This window comes from Castanea sativa, chromosome 1, assembly GCF_040712315.1.
Source record: "Castanea sativa cultivar Marrone di Chiusa Pesio chromosome 1, ASM4071231v1".
NCBI classification, from domain to species: domain Eukaryota; kingdom Viridiplantae; phylum Streptophyta; class Magnoliopsida; order Fagales; family Fagaceae; genus Castanea; species Castanea sativa.
In genome coordinates, this window is record NC_134013.1 from 79,901,165 (window position 1) to 79,923,961 (window position 22,797).

Consider the following 22,797-nt stretch of genomic DNA (forward strand, 5'->3'; position numbering starts at 1 on the left):
CATTCAGCCTTCTGAACACCAAGCTTGGTAGGTTACTAATCAAGAAGCAAACTTGGAAGTATAAAGCAAAGCCTCAGAAGCCACCTATAATCTATAAGTCTTAAACTTGTCTTCACCCATAAACTTAAAAGATTAATTACAGGTTTCCAAAAATGCCATAATATGATAGAAAATTAAAAAGAAATTCCCAGTCAATGAGATCAGTGGTTAAAACATGTTCGTGCATAATGGCACTCTGTTGAATATGTAAGTAAATAAACTACCTCTTCAGTATTAAACTTTTACATTGTAACTGGCAAAACATTAGCATGATTTCTGAGCTACAAACGTACTCTATAAATCACAATTCACCTCCAAGTTGCATTTAATAGGCACTGCATATGAATTGCATTCAGGAAATTAAAGAATTTTGAACTGTGGTCTCCATTTTCTTAATGAATTAAACTGAGTACAAAAATTTTGCTTTTTTGTTTCCATTCAGGAAGAATAGATATACGTACAAGAAAATTAACATGTAGATACCAGGAGGACCTTGAATTAGTGGATAATGGTTTTAAGGCAGAGTAGGAGAAAGGGAAGGCTTAGCCACTTTGAGCTCTCCACAGTCACTGATATATACAGTCTTAAGAGGCCTGTTCCATATTGCACGAGCATTTTGGGCTCTTTCATCTCCAAGAAATTTGGCCAAGTCATTGAATTGGCGAATTCGTTCCGCTGGTTTGTATGTGGGGATAGAGCCTATGGCTGCCACAATATCCAAACCTGACATACAGTTCAGCTGAAAGGTTAGTCATGCCCTTGATGATAATATAGTAGAAATTCTTTTGTTTACAGTTTGTTGCTTTGAAGATCTTTGCATATTTGTCTTTCTGCTTGTGCCACTGACTTAATTTCGGTTTTATGCCCAAAACTGAAATCTCATTACATCAGAATTTTTTTAATTTGTTGTCCAATTGCAAAAGTTCAATGCATAACTAGTGAAGATCTGTGTATGAAATTATATATAACGATGGGGAAGGTGTTTATCTATATGCAGGGTGCACCACATTCCAGATATCAACTCTTACGTGCTACTAGCTGCCATGTATTAGTGAACCAGAAAGACCTAGAATCACCAAATCCATGAGTGTGTCACATGTTTAAAGAAAGCAGGACATTTTTATTAGAGCAATCTAAGATTCACAAGTTTTTTCACAACTTGTTGAGATGATAAGTTATGATTGCTGCAACATCACTTTCACATGGGCATAACACTAATATCACTTTTATTGTGCATCAATCACAACATGCCACATTGACTGTTACGAAAAGAAATTGTGAATTTTTTTTGCATAGTAGATTTATTGTTTGTAGTATTAGGGTATTTATGCTACTTATACCAGCAATACTATAAGCCAAAGACAGAATTTTAATGCCTTAGCACCACAAAGAAGATCACTGATGCACTCCATACAGTCCACAAAAGGTGATAAAAGGCACAAAACTATTTTTCAAATAAAACCATCATGCCTCATTAGACAAATATTACAAAAGAGCTCCTCAAACTTCTGTGTACTCGTTGAACTTCTAAGGAGGACAAAAGAGAGTAAGAGACAACAAAACAGAGAAATGCATGCGATATTTGTTCCAGAAACAGACTTTTGAGATAGATGTCTAATAAATAAATTACCAATTTAATTAACTCATGGGAAATGCTAAAACTATTACCAATTTTACTACAAAAGACTTACAAATCGATATGGCAATGAAAGCAATTAGTGCTACATAAATAAATGTACAAATTATTATTTGATTGTTGAAACATCATCACATAAAATTTGCAGTATCCTAGCATCAATCCTAACTTAATGCCTTCACAATCATGCAAAGAAAGAGGCAGAGGACTTATATAACATTCCAGTGAATCAGTAATGTGAAGCTAACCCTACAAAAATGACTAGCCCCTGAATTGAATTCTGTCAATTAATAATATCAAAACACCAAGCTTGACCAAACACCAACTATATATCTTTGGTCATATCAAAAGAGTTCATTTCTAATTCTAGTACAAGAATCATTCAAAACCATAATAATGTGCACAAAAACTAACCTTCAAGGACGGTCCCGAAAACAATGTTCTTGCTATCGAGTTGAGGGCAGGGGCCAGGTCCAGTGGTGATCAAGAACTCAACGTTTCTGTAATTTGGATCGAGCTTAATATCTTCATCATCATCATTCTCAGACAAACAAAGCGAAACAACACCAGCACGCGAGTGCGGGAGCAAGAAAGCTTTGGACTCGACAGCCTCAGCGTTGCGAGGCAAGTCATGAGGTGGGCGAACCTCAGCTTTGTTACGGCGGCCTTGGCGACCAGCGAGGAAGAATTGACCAGGAAAGATTTTGTGGACGAGGGTGTTCTTGTATGAGGAAGAGGAAGTGGAGGAACACATGGACTTGAAGTTGGAGACAGTGAGAGGGACGAGGTGGCCGTAGAGGCCGAGAACGAGGCGGCCTAAGAGGAAGGATTCGGTGCAGAGAGGAGTGGAGGGGTCAGGGGAGAGAGTTGGGTTGGTGTTGGGGAGGAAAGTGGTGGGGCAGAGGCTGAAGTCCATGAAGATACGGTCGGTGATGGTGGTGTCAAGTGGAGGAGAGGCTAAGGCTAGTGAGGGGGGTGGTGTAGCAGTGGTGGTGATGGAGAGTGAAGTGGTGGAGAGGAGGAGGGAGCGGCGGGTGATTATGGGGTTGAGATGGAGAGGAGGAGGAGGAGGGTGGTGGTTGTGGTGGTGGTAGGAGAGGAGGATGGGTTGGGGTGTTAAAGAGCGGGTCATGATGGTAGAGTGAACATGTTTTTTGTTTGTGGATGGGAATCATGATGGAAGGGAGGTTGGGAGATTGGTTTTTGCTGGAGGATTGGGGTCTACTCGTTTACAATTTGGATAAAATAGGAGCTGTTCTAATAAACTTCTAAAATTACACTTTTTTACCATCCAAGTGTGGCATTGCTTTCATTTTTGGTTTAATTTTTGTCCATAAAATCTGATCCTGTTTCCAAAATATTCTTTTTTGTCCATTTTAGTAATTAATATGTCGTAAGGGGCAAGAGCATTCGCATCAATTGTTGCAAAAAATATTGTTTATTTTAGTGTAAGAACCTTTTTATTTTTATTTTTTTTTATATACTCATTTTTTAAAATACCCAACATCAAATTATCTATTTTACACTATATTTCATTAAAATATCAATTTTTCTTGATTTTTTTAATTGTTTCTATTTCTTCACACACAACAACTACCATCCACTCTCTTCTTTCATCATTGAAATATGTAAAGAAAGAATAAACTAAATGCAAAATGAATAGTATCAGTGTAAGTTTATACGGTTATTGTAATATAAGTTATTTTTAGGTAAAATTGTGTAAATTCTACACCTTTTTCTTTTATACACATACTAGTGTGAATGTTCTAAGAAATAGGAAAATCAAAAGAAACAATGTTATTTTGTTTGTACTTTATAACTAGATCAATCACAAAGATTGATCGAATGCCTATATTGAACATGAAATCAAATTTGATGGACAAAAATGAAATCTCAAACTTAAAGGACTAAAATTAAATAAACCTTTTAAGAATAGAAAAATCAATTAGTCAAAACAATATCAAACATATAGAAAATTGTATTTATTTAATTATTTTTAAAAACATATAAGGTATATAATATAATTTTTATAACTCTGAAAAAGGTTAATTTTACTATTTTAGTTCCTTCAGTTAAAAGAGGCTTAACTACATATAGTAGCATCGTGTCCTTATACCAACCACAAGTATGACCAACTAGCCAATATCATCACCAAATCTCATTTGTTAGGTCAACTTTACGATCTTGCAAACTAGGCAAAAATGCAAAACTGACTTTCGAACTTTCACTGTTTTTCATTTCAGTTTTCTAACTTTCATTTTTGTCAATTCAGTTCTCTAACTTTCAATTTTTTGTCAATTCAAGGCTCTGTTACTGTTCTGTTACTTCTACCGTCAGACCCTCTAAAACAACGCCGTTTTGATTGGTTTTTTTTTTTATTCGAAATTAAAATAAGAAAAATCAGAAAAAAAGAAGAAAACATTAAGGGGACATCGTTCCCCTTCCCCTGAAATCAAAAGAAAACCCAACCCAAGTAACCAAATCCAAAATTTTGCCATCACAGTTTGCACAGAATTTTGCCATCACAGAATTCATAAGTACAAAATATATGCACACAATGGAATCTTTTGATTATCTTCTTTCAGCCTTTTGATTATCTCAAGTTATAACATAACCCATATGGTTCTCAACCTAAAGAATAAAAACCATATATCATAACAGTATTCAACAAAAGAGAAATCATAAGTTTTTCAAACCAAATTCCAATCATCAAAGAAACTGATACAAAGAAATTTATAAAAAGAAAAAAGAAAAAGAGAGATGCACAAAGGCTATCAGAATGATGCACAAAATCATCGTTATGCTACACTGAAAAAACGATGCAAGAAGAACTAGGAACAGCAGGTAGTGTAAGTTCATCCACGCCGGCAAGAAAAGGATGATCCAAAAGCATCTCAGCCGTGACCGTGAACCTGAACATGGGTTTCCTCACAAGAAATCCCTTGCCTCCTTCGAAATCCCACCTGGAATTTTGGGCAATACGCGCTCATTGCCTATAACCCCCAAAAGCTCCTCTGTATCCAACTCTTCCTCTCTTCGAAATCCCACCTAGAATAAATTTCCTAGTAAGCATTTTACGGTGGGTGGTGGCGGTGAACTCAGTCTCTCTCTCTCTTAAATCGGCTCAACCTCTCTCTCTCTCTCTCTCTCTCTCTCTCTCTCTCTCTCACTCTCTCTCTTTCTCAAAGTTTCATGGCCAATTTTAGGGATTTGGGTACTTGGGTTGGGTTTTCTTTTGATTTAAAGGGAAGGGGAACGTCGTTCCCCTTAATGTTTTTTTTTTTTTGTTTCTCTTATTTTAATTCCGAATTTAAAAAAAAAAAAAAACCAACCAAAACAGCGTTGTTTTAGAGGGTCTGACGGCAGAAGTAACAGAACAGTAACAGAGCCTTGAATTGACAAAAAATTGAAAGTTAAAGGACTGAATTGACAAAAATGAAAGTTAAAAGACTGAAATGAAAAATAGTAAAAGTTAGAAGGTTAGTTTTACATTTTTTCCTAAAACTAAGTTGACTTTGGATAACCCATTTTGAAATCAAAGGGAGTTATGACTTGTGAGAGCACTCAATACTCATTAGGTTGCAGGCCCAAGCCCATTACTTCCATACAAAAGTGTGTATTCAATCCATAAACTTGACGAAGCCAACCCAACTCAACCCATGCTTTGGGTTGTTGTTGGGATGGTTGAAATTTTATTTTGAATTTCAGAATGAGGGTAGGACAGATTCTGGTTAATAGTATGAGTAAAAGAAAGAAAAGCTTTAAACATAATTTTAAAAATAAAACATAAATAGAGGGGAATTGAAAAAGAAAAAAATAAATTAAAAAGACTCAAAATCAAGAGTCAAAGAGGGTTGAATTAGTTTTTTTTTCTTCATGAAATAGTTAGTGTAAAAAATAAATTAAATAGAGGGGAATTGACAAAGAAAAAAAAATTAAAAAGACTCAAAACCAAGAGCCAAAGAGGGGAATTGAATTAGTTTTTTTTTTCTTCATGAAATGGTTAGTGTAAAAAAGTTTAAAGTTTTGTTATGTATTTAAGAGTTAGACCATTTTGAATATACATCATTGTCAGTCTCTCAATTTCTTTAAAACTTTTTCTCCCTTCCCATCTATTAAAAGAAAAAAAAAAACATACAAGTTTACTGTGAGGTTTTTTTTTTTTTTAATTAAATTAATTTTTTTCTTATAACAAATATGAAAATGGTTTTTAGAGGAGGACTATATGAACTATGAATCATGGACTTCTGCGGGAAACATAACTCTTTGAGTATTTAAAATTCAAGATTTACAGTGACAAATTAAATGTTGTGGATTTTCAGAATTATTAAGAGTGGGAAATTGTTTGTAATTCTATGTCGAAAACAACTATTGTAGCACATAGCTGCAGTGTGGTTTCCCTCCATGTTCAAGTTTCAAAGTGTGAGTGCTTCATCGAGAGATATTTGGCTGCACTGAAGTGCTTTCCTAAGTTTCCTTCGCGGAAAAAAAATGCTGTTCCCCAGGGAATTCTCAGATTCTGTTCTGATTGGGGCGCACAATGTGGGTGGCTTTGGATTGTAGAATTTTGATTTTTGCATAGTTTCCTCTGAAGGTACCACTCACTACTCTGTCTCAGTGAGTCAGTAGATAGGTTATTAAGTATTTATCATCATATTCTTATGCATGATGAATTGGCTTCTACTTTTATGGAACACAATCTGGGTTTATGGATGATGGATGCAACTTTTAAAGCATTTTTTTGAGTGTTGTGAATTCGAGCAGTGGCATGCCTAATTACTACCCTGGTGGTCCCCCACCATAATGTAATGCGGGGGTTTAAGTAGTGTGGGTCAGTAAACACACTTGCGACCCTTTTTTTTCTTAGCCAAAAAAAGAAAAGTTAACCTTCAGATTTTTCACAGTTATAAATTATTCCAATTTCAATAAATACCTGCTTTTATCTGAATAAACGAGAACAAATTATCCATAAAAAAAAAATGATAGCTTGTGGACTATGGAAAACTTGGAATAAAGTGCAGATCAAAGTGACAAAACATTTGTATCATATATGGCTTGAATACTCAAATGTCATTCTTTTGTGTTACCTTTTCTTTTAATTTTTTATAATTAAAAAATTCATTGAAAATGGCACAAGGATGAGTGCAATCGTAGTACTTGGAAGTATACCCTTTGTTTTAAATAATTCAAAGCAGTGATGATTGTAGATCTACTTTTCTGTTATATGGAAACTTCCAAGCCATTGTGTACCTGGGTTTTTGGTCTTGATTTGGGGAGAGAGATGGAATACAAACTTAGGATTAAGGTCAGTAGCAGTTTGTCTTGATTTGGCTCTGGATCTCAATGTACAAAGTGAGGTTTTAACTTAATTTGCCTAGACAAAAATATTTTGGTTAACTTATCTCATTGGATTCAAGTCCTTGTTGTCCTCAATAGCATTTTTTATAGCTGCCAACCTTTTTGATTTTGTATTCTCCTAGTTTGATTTATTCCTCATTCGAAGTATATATCCCTACCTCCAGATGGACATTTGAGAACACATTGTCCTTAGTTTTCGTAAGTGATAAAGTGAGCACAAGGGAACAAAAACATAGAATAATGTTAAGGCCAAGTAATTCGTTAAACAAAAGTTTTGATAATAAAATATGCTTCTCTGTTGTCTGTTTTGTAGACTTTGGAATTGTGGTGGAGTGCCAGCAGTGGTGCTTTGTCTTGGTTTGGTCTTGAACTCTTGTTTAAACTGATGCTTTAAATGTGAGAACACATTGTGCTTGTTTCCACAATTAGAGCACTGGGGAACTAAAACATAGAATAATGCTCAGGCTAAATGCTTAATTTAACAAAAGTGGTAATACTAAAAGGTGAAAATATACTATTGGTCCCTAAAATTTAGGCCAGGTTTTATTTTATTCCCTGAAATTTGAGAAGTTTTTTTTTGTCTTCAAAAAATTGAAAACGTACCAAGTTAGTCTTTATGCAGCCTTGCTGTTATAATGGAGTGCCACATGGCTGTTGAATTTAGGCATGTAAGCAAGGATTATAACGGAGAGTGATTATATCAGAACGTGTTCCGTTAATAGGCTTAATGATTGATTTGTTATTATATTGCCACATTAGCAAGAATTATAACAAAGAGTGATTATATTTCCAAGTACTAAAACTATTTCATTAATCATGGCAAATTTACTACTTCATGTCATGTTAGAAATGGGAGAATCAGTTCGCAATAGAGCATGTAATGCAAGTAATGATTCAGACCCACTGAGTCTGAATCATTACCTGCATGATTCACATGATTACTGGTGAACAAAAAGGAGACCATTTTGCACAGTTTACTGAATAACCTATGTTTCATGAAACCCAAAAATATGTCATGGACCAGGTTTCAGATCATTCACTTAAATCAGAAAAATGTTGCACTGAAAGCACCTGGGTATCACCAGTAAACATGTGAATCATGCCGGTAATGATTCAGACCCACTAGGAGTCACATGATTACTGGTGCTACCCAGGTGATTTCAGTGTAACATTTTTCTGATTTAAGTGAATGATCTGAAACACCGGTCCATTACATATCTTTGCGTTTCATAAAACATAAGTTATTAAGTGAACTGTGCAGAATGGTCTCCTTTTCGTTCACCATGTTGATTGACTTTTGCTTATACAAAAATATCTTATATGCATAGGCTTCATTTGGATTAGCAGTAGAATGATATTAAATTGTTTATTTAGCTTATGTACAACCCTATTAATGCTTTACTTTTTTAGGTATAAATGCACTTTTGCCTAGCTCATTTTTAAGCACAATAAACCCTGTGAAATAAGCTTTCCCAAACAAATGTGCATCTTTCTCCCAGTTTTCTGCCTGTCTTAGGACACAGTTTGAGTTGCTGATCTTTCCATTTTGAGGGTAGGCCTTTCTTTATGATGATAAAAGGTAACATTCTTCTTCATCCTAATTCTGTAATTGTTTTGATTTGTAAATAGAACATGCCTAGATTGGTAGATGGGGGGGTGATGTTGGTTATATCACTACTCACTAGAGGTAGCCATTTGTCAACCTTTGTAAATATATATATACAAATCCTGATCAACTTTATTATTTGTGTTGCTGTGTTTCTATCTCTGCATTGAGATAGAAGGAAGAAGAGAACATCTAAAGACGAAAATTCCAGCAATTTTCCTCATTTAGTGAAAATTCTATTGGAGGAAGAATGAAAGAGGGGGGGGGTGGGGGGTGGAACCTGTTGCCTAAATTTTTGTTCAATACGAAAATCTCCTTCATTTATCCAGTTCTTGGTTCTTCATTTTCACTTATTCTCACTAAATATATTTACATTATCAAGAGCCTCAGTAGTCTTGCATTTGTTTCAAATAACGTTATCATTATGACATATTGAGTTTGATTTCAATTATTTTTAGACAGCTAGCTAATGCAAAGAGATGATCATTTACCATGAGAAAAAAGGAGGCGCCTGTTCTAGGATATCCCATAGGCTATAGCACACATCCACTTGAACCAGCCTATTACTCCAGCCTACACAAATCCCAGGGATGTATTCAATGAGAGGGGAAAGTGGTCACAGGCAACAATTAGTAGTGCGGTTCAGTGGAAGATCAGTGGTCTCTCTTATCTGTGTATGTACTTATGTGTGTATGTGTGTGCATGCCTTTTCTGGGGTGGAGTGTACAAGGCCTGGGAACAAACTCACCTTGGTGCACTGTGAAGTGCTGAATTCCTTTGACACTGAACCAGGACCTAACAACCAAAGTTTTGTACCTGGCAGTAGCCTAGCTTAGATGTATTCTATACTATGTCAAGTTTGAACCATGAAGTTTGTTACAATTTATGTGCTTAGCTATAGACACTCCAATAAATATATTACAAGCAAAAATTGGAGGTCTGCAAACTGTTAGCAGTATCTGCTCTTTTCAAGTTCAACCCTTAGCAAGCTATTAAACCAGTGCTGTATCCAGTTATCAAGTAATTATAAGTTGTTATAAGTTGGCTTATATAACTGAGAGTGGTTAAGGCAGTTAGGTGTAGTTTTCAGCTTAACAAACTTGGTTATTATTTTAGCAGGTGCCCGAGCATTGAGTCTGTATGTATATAAATACATGATGTACTCCCTTCATAATGCAATGCAGAGATTCATATGTTCTCAATATCTTATGACTTTACCTTTTTTATTCTTCAGAATGAGTTTCTTTACACAAACAAGCACCAGACATGTGAATCATATTAATGACTATGTTCCCACGTCTTCATCCTAAAATAAGGTTTGTGTGTTGTATTAGGAAGGTCACTGCAAATAAAATAAGTGTTGTGATCAACAATACAGGGCCATGTGAAATTGAATTAGAATACAATATTGCAGAATTCTGACACCCACCCCGGCGCCCCCCCCCCCCCCCCCCCCACCAACAAAAAAAAAAATACAGACACGATTGACAGTAGAAGAAACCCGTGTGCTCATTCTGAAATTTCTGGAAGACAGGAAAAGTAAAGAATGAGGAACAATAGACTCGCTTCTCATTTCCTAACCTTTTGGTTATAACTTAGTTGTGTCAAGCTTTAAGGATCCGATAAACTCTATTTTCTGTGACAGGGTTCCATTTGCATCTTCTTTGTTCCTAACTAACAATTTGTCCATAAGAGATAATGGACCAGAGAGCTTCCAAACTCTCTTGTTATAGACAATGAATACTTTTTCCATGACTGTTTCTTGGGAAACAGAATTTTTCTTTGTTGAGGACAAGGATTAGAGCAAACACCCTTTGACTTGTGCAGTGCACAGCTGCAGTTGCGATGGTACGGCCTCCGCTCTATCTCCTTGTCCTGCATCGATAAGCTTCCATTAAAGATGCACTGGAGCAACATCTGTGCTTTTCCAGTGGCCATTATCTCCTCTCTCTTAACTTTTCTGAGTCTCTGTTAGTGTTTGTATACCAATTATGTGTTTTTATTGGGAGGGGAGGTTGTTGACGTGTGAATTTGAATGTTTTGAAACCATTGCATGCTTTCTGAAGCATTTATATAGAGCAGGGGTGAGGTTAAAGAATGGTAATTTGGTAAATAAAGAGGGAAAAGAGTTTGTGTGGTTCTCCCCCGTAGTAGTCGAGGGAAATTTTGTCTGGAGACTTATTGGCAAAGTAATTATGCAACAAAGGCAAACGATTTTCCCTAGGAAGTTTCAGGTTTTGATTCTGGTGCCTAAATTAAGCTCAGAAGGATTCTTAAGAAGACTTGTTCTGTCTTGCTTATTATGGAACTCATTTTAGATGTAGTGTTTTAGTATAGATTACTCTAGTGTTGTATCTTTCCAACTAACTTTTGAGAAGGGATGCAATTCTGTTGTTATGTGTGATATTGGTGCTTATATCTATGCAATGAAGGATCTGTAAGAGTCCCACTGGTCGCTTTTAAGACAAGAAATAAAAAAGAAGAAGAGTAACATATAATCTGTCTTAACTATGTTTTCGCTTGACCATGATGTTGGTGGTCAGTTTATTTTATCATCAAGATTGCTGTTGTTCACTTGTTGTTATTTGTGCTGAGCAGTTGGTGGTGCAGGTCTTGGTGGTGGTCTAGGGATTTCATGTATACCCCCTTTGTATTATGGGATTTCAAACCTAGTTTTGCCAATCTAAGGAAATAAAAAAGGTTTCAAACCTAGGTGAGTAATTGGCCATATAGTATGCATATTTGATTATGATGTAAATTGTTTATGTTACCTATGTTTTCAAGTCGAAAAGGAATAAAAGTTAAGTAAGTTTTGTAGGAATTTGATTTTATGTATATGTCTACTTCGTTGTATTGACGTTAGAAGAAACAAATAGTTCATTGATGTGTACTTAACCAAAAAAAAAAAAAAGTCTGGAAGTAAAATGCATGGCATGTAGGACTTCTTTTTGTTGCTTTCTTCTAATTTACTGGGATATAAGACGGTCAAATATTAACTCTTCTCATGTAATCTTTAGGAGAAACTTTTTATGTACACCCTGTGTATGTGATGAGGTTTCTCCTCCTTCTAGTAGAATTTCTTGCTATTAGAAAACTATGAAAAGTAAAAACTATAAAATTGTAATGTTAAGAAAATGTAAAGATGAGAATGAAACAGATTGGAACTCTTTTCTGGGTGTTACCACTCACCAGTTAGATATCCTCAAACAACTGTTGTGTCTCACTTATCAAAGCCAAATTGTATTTCAATGTATTACAGATTGATTTGAAAAATAAAAAATAAAGAAGAAGATTCAATATAGAAGTTTGAGTCAATATGTTTTGTTTGATATACAATGTTATGCAGAGGTGCTGGAAGTTGCATTATGTTATTATTCCTCAAGTCTAGTTAAAAATTACTATATCTCTCTCTAAGCAATGTTGAATGAGAAATTGGCCTACTAAATATTTGGATGTTTGTAGGCTGTGCTTTCTTGAATCACTCATGTCACATCATCTTATTCTTGACTTATCTTGCATCATAGAAAAGCTGTGATTAGCTGTCTTTTTGTTTTTTATTTTAATTTCCTGCCTGGAATTGTTACAAGTGTTATCTTTTGTGCAATGATCAAATGTTTTGCTTGCTGTTACAATATTGCATTTTTTATGTTGTCAAATGAATTTCAAACAGAAAGCAAGGAAAATGGCAAATACATTTTTTTTGGCAGCCAGTGCTGTTGGGAGCATATCTTGCCATCAAACATCATTTTCTCTCTTGGAAAAAGAAAAAATAGGATGCAATATCTATGTTGCCCTTTTCTCTGTTTGAGGAACAAGTTATATAAAATACAAAAATTATAAATTTAATTCATAATTTAGAATATCTGATACATTCAAATTTTCAAATAGCAGCTAAGTTGAGAATTAATCTGCACAATCTTATATTTTTTTTAATTCTAAATGTGGGGAAAATGAGTTTAGTCGATGTTACTGGGTGCTTCATGCTGGTAATGGTTCAGACCTGATGCTATATAAATATAAACTATCCTGGTATCGGGTAGCGTAGAACCTAGCTAATTTGGGGCATGATGTTAGCATTCTGATTACTTAGCTACTCCAAATTCCAACTTTGTACTGAGTACTTCAGAATGGTTCCATTGGGATCACCTAAAGTTGGGGATCATATTGGGTTCACAAATGCTTCTTGCTCTCAGCTTTCTGCTAGGTATATAAAGATTGAAATTAATCTGCTTTATTTCATTTCTACTTTAATTGAGATGAAGGGGTCATATTCCATCCTGATCCTGATTTCAACATAGTATGGGGGCCAATACTGGTCACCTCATTGATGATTTTTAGGTTTGCCCTATGAAGAAATGCCCCATGTTATTGTGAGTTGGGATGGATGCAAGTGAACAAGTCTTGAGCATGAGATGTTGTACGGTTTCTCCATTGAGCAGGAAAGAAGAAATGTAACTATCTTGAAACCAATCCCTCTTTCCAGATGGAAAAATTTTAGGAATAAGAAGAGGAGACATAGTGATTTGAGAGAGAGAGAGAGAGAGAGTGTGTGTGTGTCTGTTATCAAAATGCTGCAGGACTGCCATCATATCTCTGGTTCTTGTTCATCTCATTAAGATGTTATTGGCAAATGCAAATGTTGTTCATTATCTGAAAGATATTTGACAAAGCTACTTTTTATGGTTTATATTTTTTTGTTCTCTTTCCTCTCCCTTATATACATATATTTAACCCCTAATTCTATAGTGTTGATACATTATTTGTATTGCCTAAATTTCTTTGTGTTTTCAACATTTTTCCTCAACACAAGATTGTTGAATGACAAATTTGACTTTACCTACCTTATACTTGTAGACAATCTGAATGAAAGGGAAGTTAGGAGATATACAAAAAATAATGAAAGGGATGTTAGAAAATAGAAAATGTGAAAATTATATCAGCTAAAACTTAAGAACTTTTTGAAGATAAACTGATTCTAGGTTAAAATGTCCATAGCTAATAATGCTAGCTGCAATTCTCCACCCTACCCAAACCCCATGCAGCTGAAATTCGGAACTAAGTAATAATTTTCCTTAGTAGCCAAGCTATAGGTACTGTCACTAAGAAGGAAGAAAGTTAAGTAAATAAATAAATGTGGCTACAGGTTTATGTTTATTTATGTATTCAGTGCATAAGTCCAGCAGAGAGCACAATGGACAATGCTATATATGCAGGGAATGGAGTCCGGTGAAGTGTGACAGACAGATTGAGTTATAAAAATCAGATTGCCCAAAAACATAAACCCTCTATACTGTGTTAGTTGTACTATCATTGCAAGCAGAATGAGCTATAAAAATTAGGAAGCTAGGGCATATGTACTTAAAGTTGAATTATTAGTTGCATACAGATAATTTTTTTTAATTAATAATAAAAAATAAAAACAGTGAAGACAATGTTTACATAAAACTTGGGTAGAATGCACAGTTGATGCTAGAGGAAATTGATGCATTCATTCCTCTATCTTTGTCTTGAGGAGCACTAGAGAACTAGAAATAGAGAAACAAAAATATATAAAAGGGTCCTGTTAGCGGTTACTTTTAAGACATTTGTTAATGGATTATTTTAGAAAAATTTTAATGTCACTTTCATAGGAATTATAAAAAAACTGTCAAAAAAGTAAATTGCGTTTTTCTTTTTCTAAAAAAAGTTTTTAAAATTTTTTCTTAAACCAATCCTCTTAGGGCATTCGTTAACTTTTCCCTATATAAAATAGCTTCTCAGTTCCTAACTGTTTCTTCTGATTGAGCTGTATCAAACCTCTGACAAATTTGTCCACATTAGTATCTTCTCCATTTCTGTTCGACAATTCACGGAGAAGAGAGGAGTGAGAAGAGGATTTGGAAGCTGCTATGGACAAGGAGCACTTGGTCTGGGACTGTTTCTTGGGGAACGAAATATTCCTTTGATGGGAACAAGAGTTAGAGGAACCATTTTTCAAATTATGTAGTGCACAGTTACAGTAGCGATGATATGGCCTTCGCTCAATCTCCATATCGTGTATGGATATACTTCCTCCGAAGACACACTGAAGCATCATTTTAGCTGCTCCAGTGGCCACTCCTCTCTCTCTTCCTCTCTCCCCTTTTGAATATGCAGTATTTCTGAAGGAATGAATGTGTGTAGATTTGTGTACTTGCTTGAGTTTGAAGATGTTGAAACTTTTGCATGTTTTCTGAAGCATTTATATAGAGCATGGAATTAGCGTATAATAGGTGGGAGTACTCTTGGACAGAAAAAGTTTGTGCTTATGCACCGTTGAACTCGAGAAAAAGTAGTTACACGACTAAAACAAACGTTTTCCTCTAGGAAAGTTTCAGTTTTGGAATGTTGGTCTTTGACTTTTCCTGTGAGAGAGTGACTTGCTTATTGAGGAGACCTTGGTTTGGCATATTCTTGCTTGCTTGACTTTTTAATGTATTGTAGTAATGGGATTTTAGGCTTGCATAGATTGCTCCGGTAATACTTTTATAAACCTAACTTGTTTGGAGGATCCTAATTTGTTGTCATGCGTGTTGGGGCGACTCTTTCTATGCAATAAAGGATATCAGTTTAAGCATCGTTATACTAATCAGAAGTAGCAAGCCAAGTATTTGTTTTTCTGAATAGACATAACATGGTTCTCTCTCTCTCTCTCTCTCTCTCTCTCTCTCTCTCTCTTATATATATATATATATATATATATATATATATATATATAATTGGTTTTGATATTTGGCTTACACAAGTTCATTACATGTCCTACCTAGCTCCATGTGTCTTATTTGTTGGTTTAGATAAATAGTTCAAAAGTTTTCAACTTGGCAGATGGAAAGAATGCGAAACAACAATGAATTTTGTTTCTATATAACGTTTGACTATTAATCAAGTTTTTTTCTGTTTATTCTGGTATACAGTGTCATGAATTGGTGCTTGAAAATGTGCCAATAAGCTTTGGCTCAAATAGTACTTCCTCCTTCCACAAGAAGAGGAGGAGCGTGATATCAAGAGTTCAACATCAGCTAGTTGTGGCTGTGAACTAGTAAATTAAAACAAAAAACAAAAATAAAAAACAAAAAACAATGGTGCTTGAAAATGCATTATGATTGTTGAGACATCGCACCTCATATGATTACATTCGGCAAAACTTTCTTTTTGGTTCATATTTCTGATCGGCTTCATTCCCTATAGTAAGATGAAGTTTCTGACCTAAAAGTGTAAGAACTCAATGGATCCCCCCTTGACTAGACAAATAATGCTTAATGATAATTACCATAATTAGTTGGTGTTTGTTAAAGACGAGAATAAAATAATATAGAAAAGTGGAAGCAAAAAAGAGCGAAGAATACAAGGGCAATAAAGCACTAGCGGCTATATCTTATATTCAAATCCATTAGAATAAACCCTATCATATATAGAGACTAGAAGTGGGCCTCTTGGGCCATTACATCAACATAAAACCAATTTTTTAAGAGTGTTAAATAATATAACAACTTACATTGAGTGAGCGTTTGGGAAGCGTATTTTGCGCTTCTCACGTCCACATTTTTTTTTAAGTAGTGCCTAGTGCACTGTTCATGAGACATGAACAGTGCACCAAGGCATATGAACAGTAAAAAAGAGTGAACAGTAATTTTTTATTATTATTATTTTTTATTGTTTTTCAGTTTTCAGCAAAATAAGCAGTATCTAAACAGACTCTGAATCTCAGAAAAATTTTAAATGATTATTGTAGCTCACATAGGTAGTGATAGGAATGCAGCGTGTATTTCATATTTAATTAACTTTGTGCTTGTAATTTAACTTATATTCACTCTAAGCAGCTGTCAGAATTTAGGAATATTTGAGCCCTCTTCTACTTAATCTTTTTTTTGGTGGGGGGGGGGGGGGGGGGGATTGGTTGGTTAAGTGTGGGCATATGCTGAAGCTGTTATCGTATTATTGATTCTCAAATGTAGGTAGAACTTGCTCTTAAGAGTTGAGAAATAAGAAATTCGCCAACTCATCTACCTGCTGGCTTCCAAGCCATGCTTCAGATTGCATACAAGGTGTATTTTTGTTACAGGGGACTCATATCACATCATATGATTTTTTTTTTATTTATTAAATACAGTTATCTGTTGCTTTATTGGGATGATCATTTTTTTTTCTTGACACAGTTTGTATCTCTTAATCCTTGTTTAAATGATTAAACCACTCTCTGGAAATAGTAAGCAAATTGAATAAATTTTTTCTAAGGAGCCAGTTGCATTAAAGGTCAATATTACAAGATCAATCATCATTGTCTTGCATGATAATTAGATCAAAGGGGAAAAAAAAAATACTGGGACAGTGGGACTGCGATATTTCTCACTGCCATTGTATAATTGAATGAAATATCTAGTGTACTCAAGTTAATGATGGAGAGATTGAAGTGTATGTGAATCATAAGATAAGAGAAAGGTGAATGAAGTGGAGAAGCACGTTAGGAGTATTGAATGATCATAGAATTCTTTTTTAATTTATGAGAAAATTTTATAAGATTATTATAAGACCAGCTATGCTCTATGCTATATGATGGACCTCATAACTATGCAATTTGGGAGAACTTAAATGAAAAGGAAAAAGAAATTGTGGATTTACTCTTAAGTAAAGTAACTTAGTTCACTGGCTAGCTCAAACGTGACCCTTATTCTCACCATTTATCCATTGCAGTTTGAAATCTGTGCACTAAAAGTGCTCGCTTCCCAAATAAAGGGCCCAATATGTGAAGTTTCGTACATTTCAATACCCAGTCTATAGGCATTTTCATTATTCATTATCATACATGAATAAAAATGACAAAGGAGATGCCTTGTATGTGTTTTCTGTATACATGCAATCAAAGATGCATTTCCTGATGAGAAATAGTGGTATTGTTTGGCAGCGAAGCTAGGCATTTCCATAGGATTAAACAAAAAACAGTAAGTAAAAACATGGAGGTTAGAGTCTTTTTGAGGCAAGCTTCGTATTATGCTTAATGAGTCTCCGTGACTCCTCTCCTTCTCTAATTTACTTAGCAGAAAAGCTAATGAGCTTTGGTTCAAATGGCACTCTCTTCTCTTGAACGAGTATGGTGGAAGATGGGATCGTGGGTTCATGACCCAATAGGCTTGTGTAATCAATATATATATAAAAGCAGAGACCTCATGCGAGAGTGCATGAGGTTCTGCCATGTGGCGTTCTATATGAGTTCTTTGCAATCCTCTTTATTATGAAATAATGTTTTCCAACTTCAAAAATTAAAACAATGCAGCTTTTATGTTTAGCACTTATTGCTTCATCAAAAATCAATTCACTTCTTCCTCTCTCCTAACTCTTCACTTCTTTCCATCAAAAAAAAAAAAAAACTATTCACTTCTTCCGGACAAATAAAAAACTTTCACTTCCCTATTCAAATTTAAATGCACAATATGTATAAGCACCTGGCAAAGTGAGACCAAGCTTTGCACTATTACACCTTTACAATAATATTATACTTTCCAAGTAATTTCTGTTGAGATCAAACCCATCTTAAATTTTTTAAATTTCATTCATTCTCTTTCTTAACTCTTCACTTCTTCTAGCAAAAACACAAACAAAAAACTCTTACACTTCCCCTTTCAATTAAACGCACACTATTGTACCTATTTCTTTTGAAAATTATATATTGATGGATCAACGATTCCTCTTTGAGTTCATGGATAAAAGCTCATTTCTTAGTGTCTGTAAATAAATAAATATTGCCAACTCTCTCTCTTTGTTTCTTTCTTTCAATTTTTTTTTTCAAAATTTTATTTGGGATACTAAGTTTACGGTTTGCAATGTTTAAGGGAAGATAGACTCGGGTAGATTGAAGCTTCAACTTTACCATGTTTTGGCCGGGGACTAAAGTCACTAAACACAAGGAGAAAATGTCACCAGCCCCTAATTTATCAAACCCTTCTTCAGTATCTAAGGGGTACAAAATACTAATACTCAATTTGTTCATTCTTTGTTGTTGTTTGGTAATGGGTTTTTGATAATCGAACTAGATGGTGGTTTGTTTCTTTTCATTTGAACTGTTTACTGGTTGAGATTTTTACTGAGCCACACTGTTTTTGTAATTTATGATTTGGCTTTTGGTGAGTGATTTAAATATGTTACATGAGGATGTGATTAAGAAAATTAGTTGAATTGGGTAATATTTAGACCCTAAGGCAAAGACAGGTTGAGTAACTAATCTGGTTTTGTTGGGCAGGTAGAAAGATCAATGAGGAAGAAGCTTAATCAATAAATCAAGCTCCTCCAAGCCACATGTAGTCGGAGCACAAATACATGTATCTCTATGGATTGGGTCACATTCAAAGCGCCAATGGAGGCAAAACTTTTATGGGATTCAAAGTGCAAAGAGCCCAAGAGTAATCATATATTTTATTTTGAATCCATAGTATTTGATAAAATGCTTGACAAAAAATTTATAATTTTTATTTGGTTGTATGATGTAACAGCCTATATAATTGACATAAGTGAAACAAATTAAATTAGCTACGGGTAAGAAAGAAGTTATTATTTTTAGGTGAATAATTTTCTTTTACCTATTGAGGGGTTAAGTATTATTTGGTAGCAAATTTTTAAAATAATCACCACAATCTACACATATTCTATGTCCTACTATATGATAGAAACTCAATTGTTAAAAATAAGAACAAAGAAAGAAACAATAGAACCCTAAAGGTACAAATTAAGAACTAAGTGGGCAGAAAAAAATTATGTGGTGTCTCCATTATTTGAAGGTTAGCCTAGAATCTATATAAACTCAAAATGGTATTAAAAAATTGTTAAATATATTATACTGGTACACCTTTGTTAAAAAATTGTTTTATTATTATTATTTTTTTAATAGAAGATAGAATTTCTATTTTAGCCTAATTGACATAAGTGAAACAAATTAAATTAGCTACGGGTAAGAAAGAAGTTATTATTTTTAGGTGAATAATTTTCTTTTACCTATTGAGGGGTTAAGTATTATTTGGTAGCAAATTTTTAAAATAATCACCACAATCTACACATATTCTATGTCCTACTAAATGATAGAAACTCAATTGTTAAAAATAAGAACAAAGAAAGAAACAATAGAACCCTAAAGGTACAAATTAAGAACTAAGTGGGCAGAAAAAAAATTATGTGGTGTCTCCATTATTTGAAGGTTAGCCTAGAATCTATATAAACTCAAAATGGTATTAAAAAATTGTTAAATATATTATACTGGTACACCTTTGTTAAAAAATTGTTTTATTATTATTATTTTTTTAATAGAAGATAGAATTTCTATTTTAGCCTAATTGACATAAGTGAAACAAATTAAATTAGCTACGGGTAAGAAAGAAGTTATTATTTTTAGGTGAATAATTTTCTTTTACCTATTGAGGGGTTAAGTATTATTTGGTAGCAAATTTTTAAAATAATCACCACAATCTACACATATTCTATGTCCTACTAAATGATAGAAACTCAATTGTTAAAAATAAGAACAAAGAAAGAAACAATAGAACCCTAAAGGTACAAATTAAGAACTAAGTGGGCAGAAAAAAATTATGTGGTGTCTCCATTATTTGAAGGTTAGCCTAGAATCTATATAAACTCAAAATGGTATTAAAAAATTGTTAAATATATTATACTGGTACACATTTGTTAAAAAATTGTTTTATTTATTTATTATTTTTTTTTATAGAAGATAGAATTTCTATTCTAGCCTAATCTAAGTGTATATGTGTGTGAAGGTCCCTCCTAGAGACTTGAACCCCGACCCTTGGCTCCCACACCCCATAAGTACTTATACTTGTGGAGTGAGTATCGCACCAAGGGTGTGCGGTGGTTAAAAAATTGTTAAATATGTTGAATCATGTCTACCTCAACCATCATTGAAACTACTTACTTTATTTATTTATTGTTAAATATCAAAGTGTGTTTGTTGCTTTGCCTAGACATGAATCACTGTGCAACCTTAGCACTGCTATAGTTAAAATATTATTGAAGATGCTTCTTAGGGTCAATGTCTTAGTTAGACATTTCGTATGATAAGGGACAAGTTCAAGGAGTTTGATATGCATAATGTATGCTTGCAATTAATTGGTTTACGATAACTGAAGATGCTTCATAGGGTCAATGCCTTAGTTAGACATTTCGTATGACAAGGACAGGTTCAAGGAGTTTGATATGCATAATATGCTTGCAATTAATTGGTTTACGATCAACTGATGGTAGACAACAAAAGATGCCTACATGCTCTGAAATTTCTACTATAATTGCAGGTGATCTTAGCAATGAAAATATCCACCATTTATGTTATAATATATGTACAAAAATTTCAAAAACCATTTTATATAAAAGCTTACAGCATTATCCGCGCAACGCGCGGGCAACCTTCTAGTTACCATTAATAAATTTACTTAGAAAAAAAAGAACATAAGGATTCACACACGCCATTCAAGCACCCAGCAGAGCATCTGTCTCAACATGTCTTCATCTTAGGAGGTTCACATGCTGAAACTAAGTCCTTGTCCCATGCCTAGAAATCATACTACCATTGAAAAAGAGAGAAAATTAAAAAATTAAAAAAAAAAAAAAAAGGCAAAGAAAGTTTGGCATATTGCTTCTTTTGTTTTCCATTGAAAGTCAATGGCATGGAACCCATACACTAGTTAGAAAATCAGGACGAGAAGGGTATGTTAACTCAACTTAAATTAGTATATTGTTATTGAGTCAGCACGTTCTCAAAAGAAATAGTGGTAAACAGGGGCGGAGGTACACTTAGCTATGGGGCGGCCATGACCCCCCAAAATTTTCTAAATACTTTATAATGTATATATATTTTACAATTTTTTTGGATACTAGACATTAAAATTGATAGTTGGCCCCTCCAAAAAATAAGAGCTGCCCCTGCAAAAAAGTATTGAACAACTAATTAAACATTGGGTTCTAAAAAATAATCGTTAAGAGCAACAAACTATCTGCCTTATAATAAAAAAATAATAATTCTTTTAGTTTTGTTTTCTCTCTTAATTGGTAAGTTTTGGTTGTTGATTTCAAATAGTATGTTTTTAGTAAAATAAATTTCCTCGTAAAGTTATTTTATTTGGGACTAAGTCTTTCATTGTTGTTAATTTTCGAAATGTTTGTCAATACTTGATTTATTCGCAAAATGTTAAATGAAAAAAACTACGTACGGTGAGGATATATAAGTGACAATAGTCAAAAAGAAATTTTCTTTTGGGCATAAATATATTATTTTTATTTCCTTTTTAATTTGGGACCAAGTCTTTTGTTGTTATTGCTACTGTTGTTAAGTTTCCAATTGTTTGTCAATGCTTCATTTAGTGTCCGTTTAACAAAAATTATTTTTGCTAACTTATTTTACTATTCAATTTATTTTTGCTACTATTCATGGGTCCCACTACACTTTTTGGTACTATTCATGAGTCTTACTATATTATTTCAGCTAACTTTTATTTTTATCTGCAGGAATCCGGATCCTCTCCATTTCCCTTTGAAATGGAAAGGGTCCATTTCACAGTGGGGATTTATTTGAACATCATCAAGGGTCACAAACCTGCCACCTCATTTAAAATGTAAACATAAACTTAACTATGATTAAAAGACTTAAACTAGAGAGTTACAAAACCTACTGGACAACAAAAAACACCTTTTAGGAGGGAAAAGATTGGCTGTACGTGCACAAAACAAAGCCACATCTTTATTAACTCAATCGGACAAGCTACTGGAAAACAAAAAAAAAAAAAAACTTTGAGGAGGGAAAACTGAAAACCAAACGTGCACATCTCTGTTTTTTATAGATTGGTTCAAAGAAAAAGTTCAAAGCACATCTTGTTTCTATCTTGCCAAAACAGAGGTATATCCATAGAACTTGTTTATGCTTATCTTATTTGATGTTTGATTATTTTTCTACATTTATATTGTTGTCTTGGTGAGTTCATATTGTTGTTTTGGCGGCTAGATGCAAGTTAGAGTCTATCTAAATTTTTTTTTTTAATTTTTTGAGATAAAGATTGAATCTTTATAATGGCTGGATGATTCTTGGAGTCCATCTCATTTTTTTGCATTTATATTGTTGTCTTGGTGAGTTTATATTGTTGTTTTGATGGCT

The 22,797-nt window shown here is 34.0% G+C and overlaps 1 protein-coding gene and 1 long non-coding RNA gene across 3 annotated transcripts; one reads left to right on the forward strand and one right to left on the reverse strand.

The window, feature by feature from the left end:
• Positions 1-336: 336 nt before the first annotated feature.
• LOC142642995 (peptidyl-prolyl cis-trans isomerase CYP28, chloroplastic) lies at positions 337-2,883 on the reverse strand. The gene is made up of 2 exons (XM_075817505.1): positions 2,090-2,883; positions 337-762 (listed from the first exon to the last, which is right to left on the reverse strand). The coding sequence occupies exons 1-2, from the start codon at positions 2,805-2,807 to the stop codon at positions 554-556; spliced, it is 927 nt and encodes a 308-aa protein (XP_075673620.1). The 5' UTR covers positions 2,808-2,883; the 3' UTR covers positions 337-553.
• A 5,605-nt stretch (positions 2,884-8,488) lies between these two features.
• LOC142638483 (uncharacterized) lies at positions 8,489-9,842 on the forward strand. 2 transcript variants are annotated; one of them, XR_012845120.1, is made up of 2 exons: positions 8,489-8,612; positions 9,098-9,842. It is a non-coding gene; the product is annotated as an uncharacterized LOC142638483 (long non-coding RNA). The 2 variants fall into 2 exon arrangements; XR_012845053.1 differs by having other exon boundaries at positions 8,494-8,612; positions 9,102-9,842.
• Positions 9,843-22,797: the final 12,955 nt, after the last annotated feature.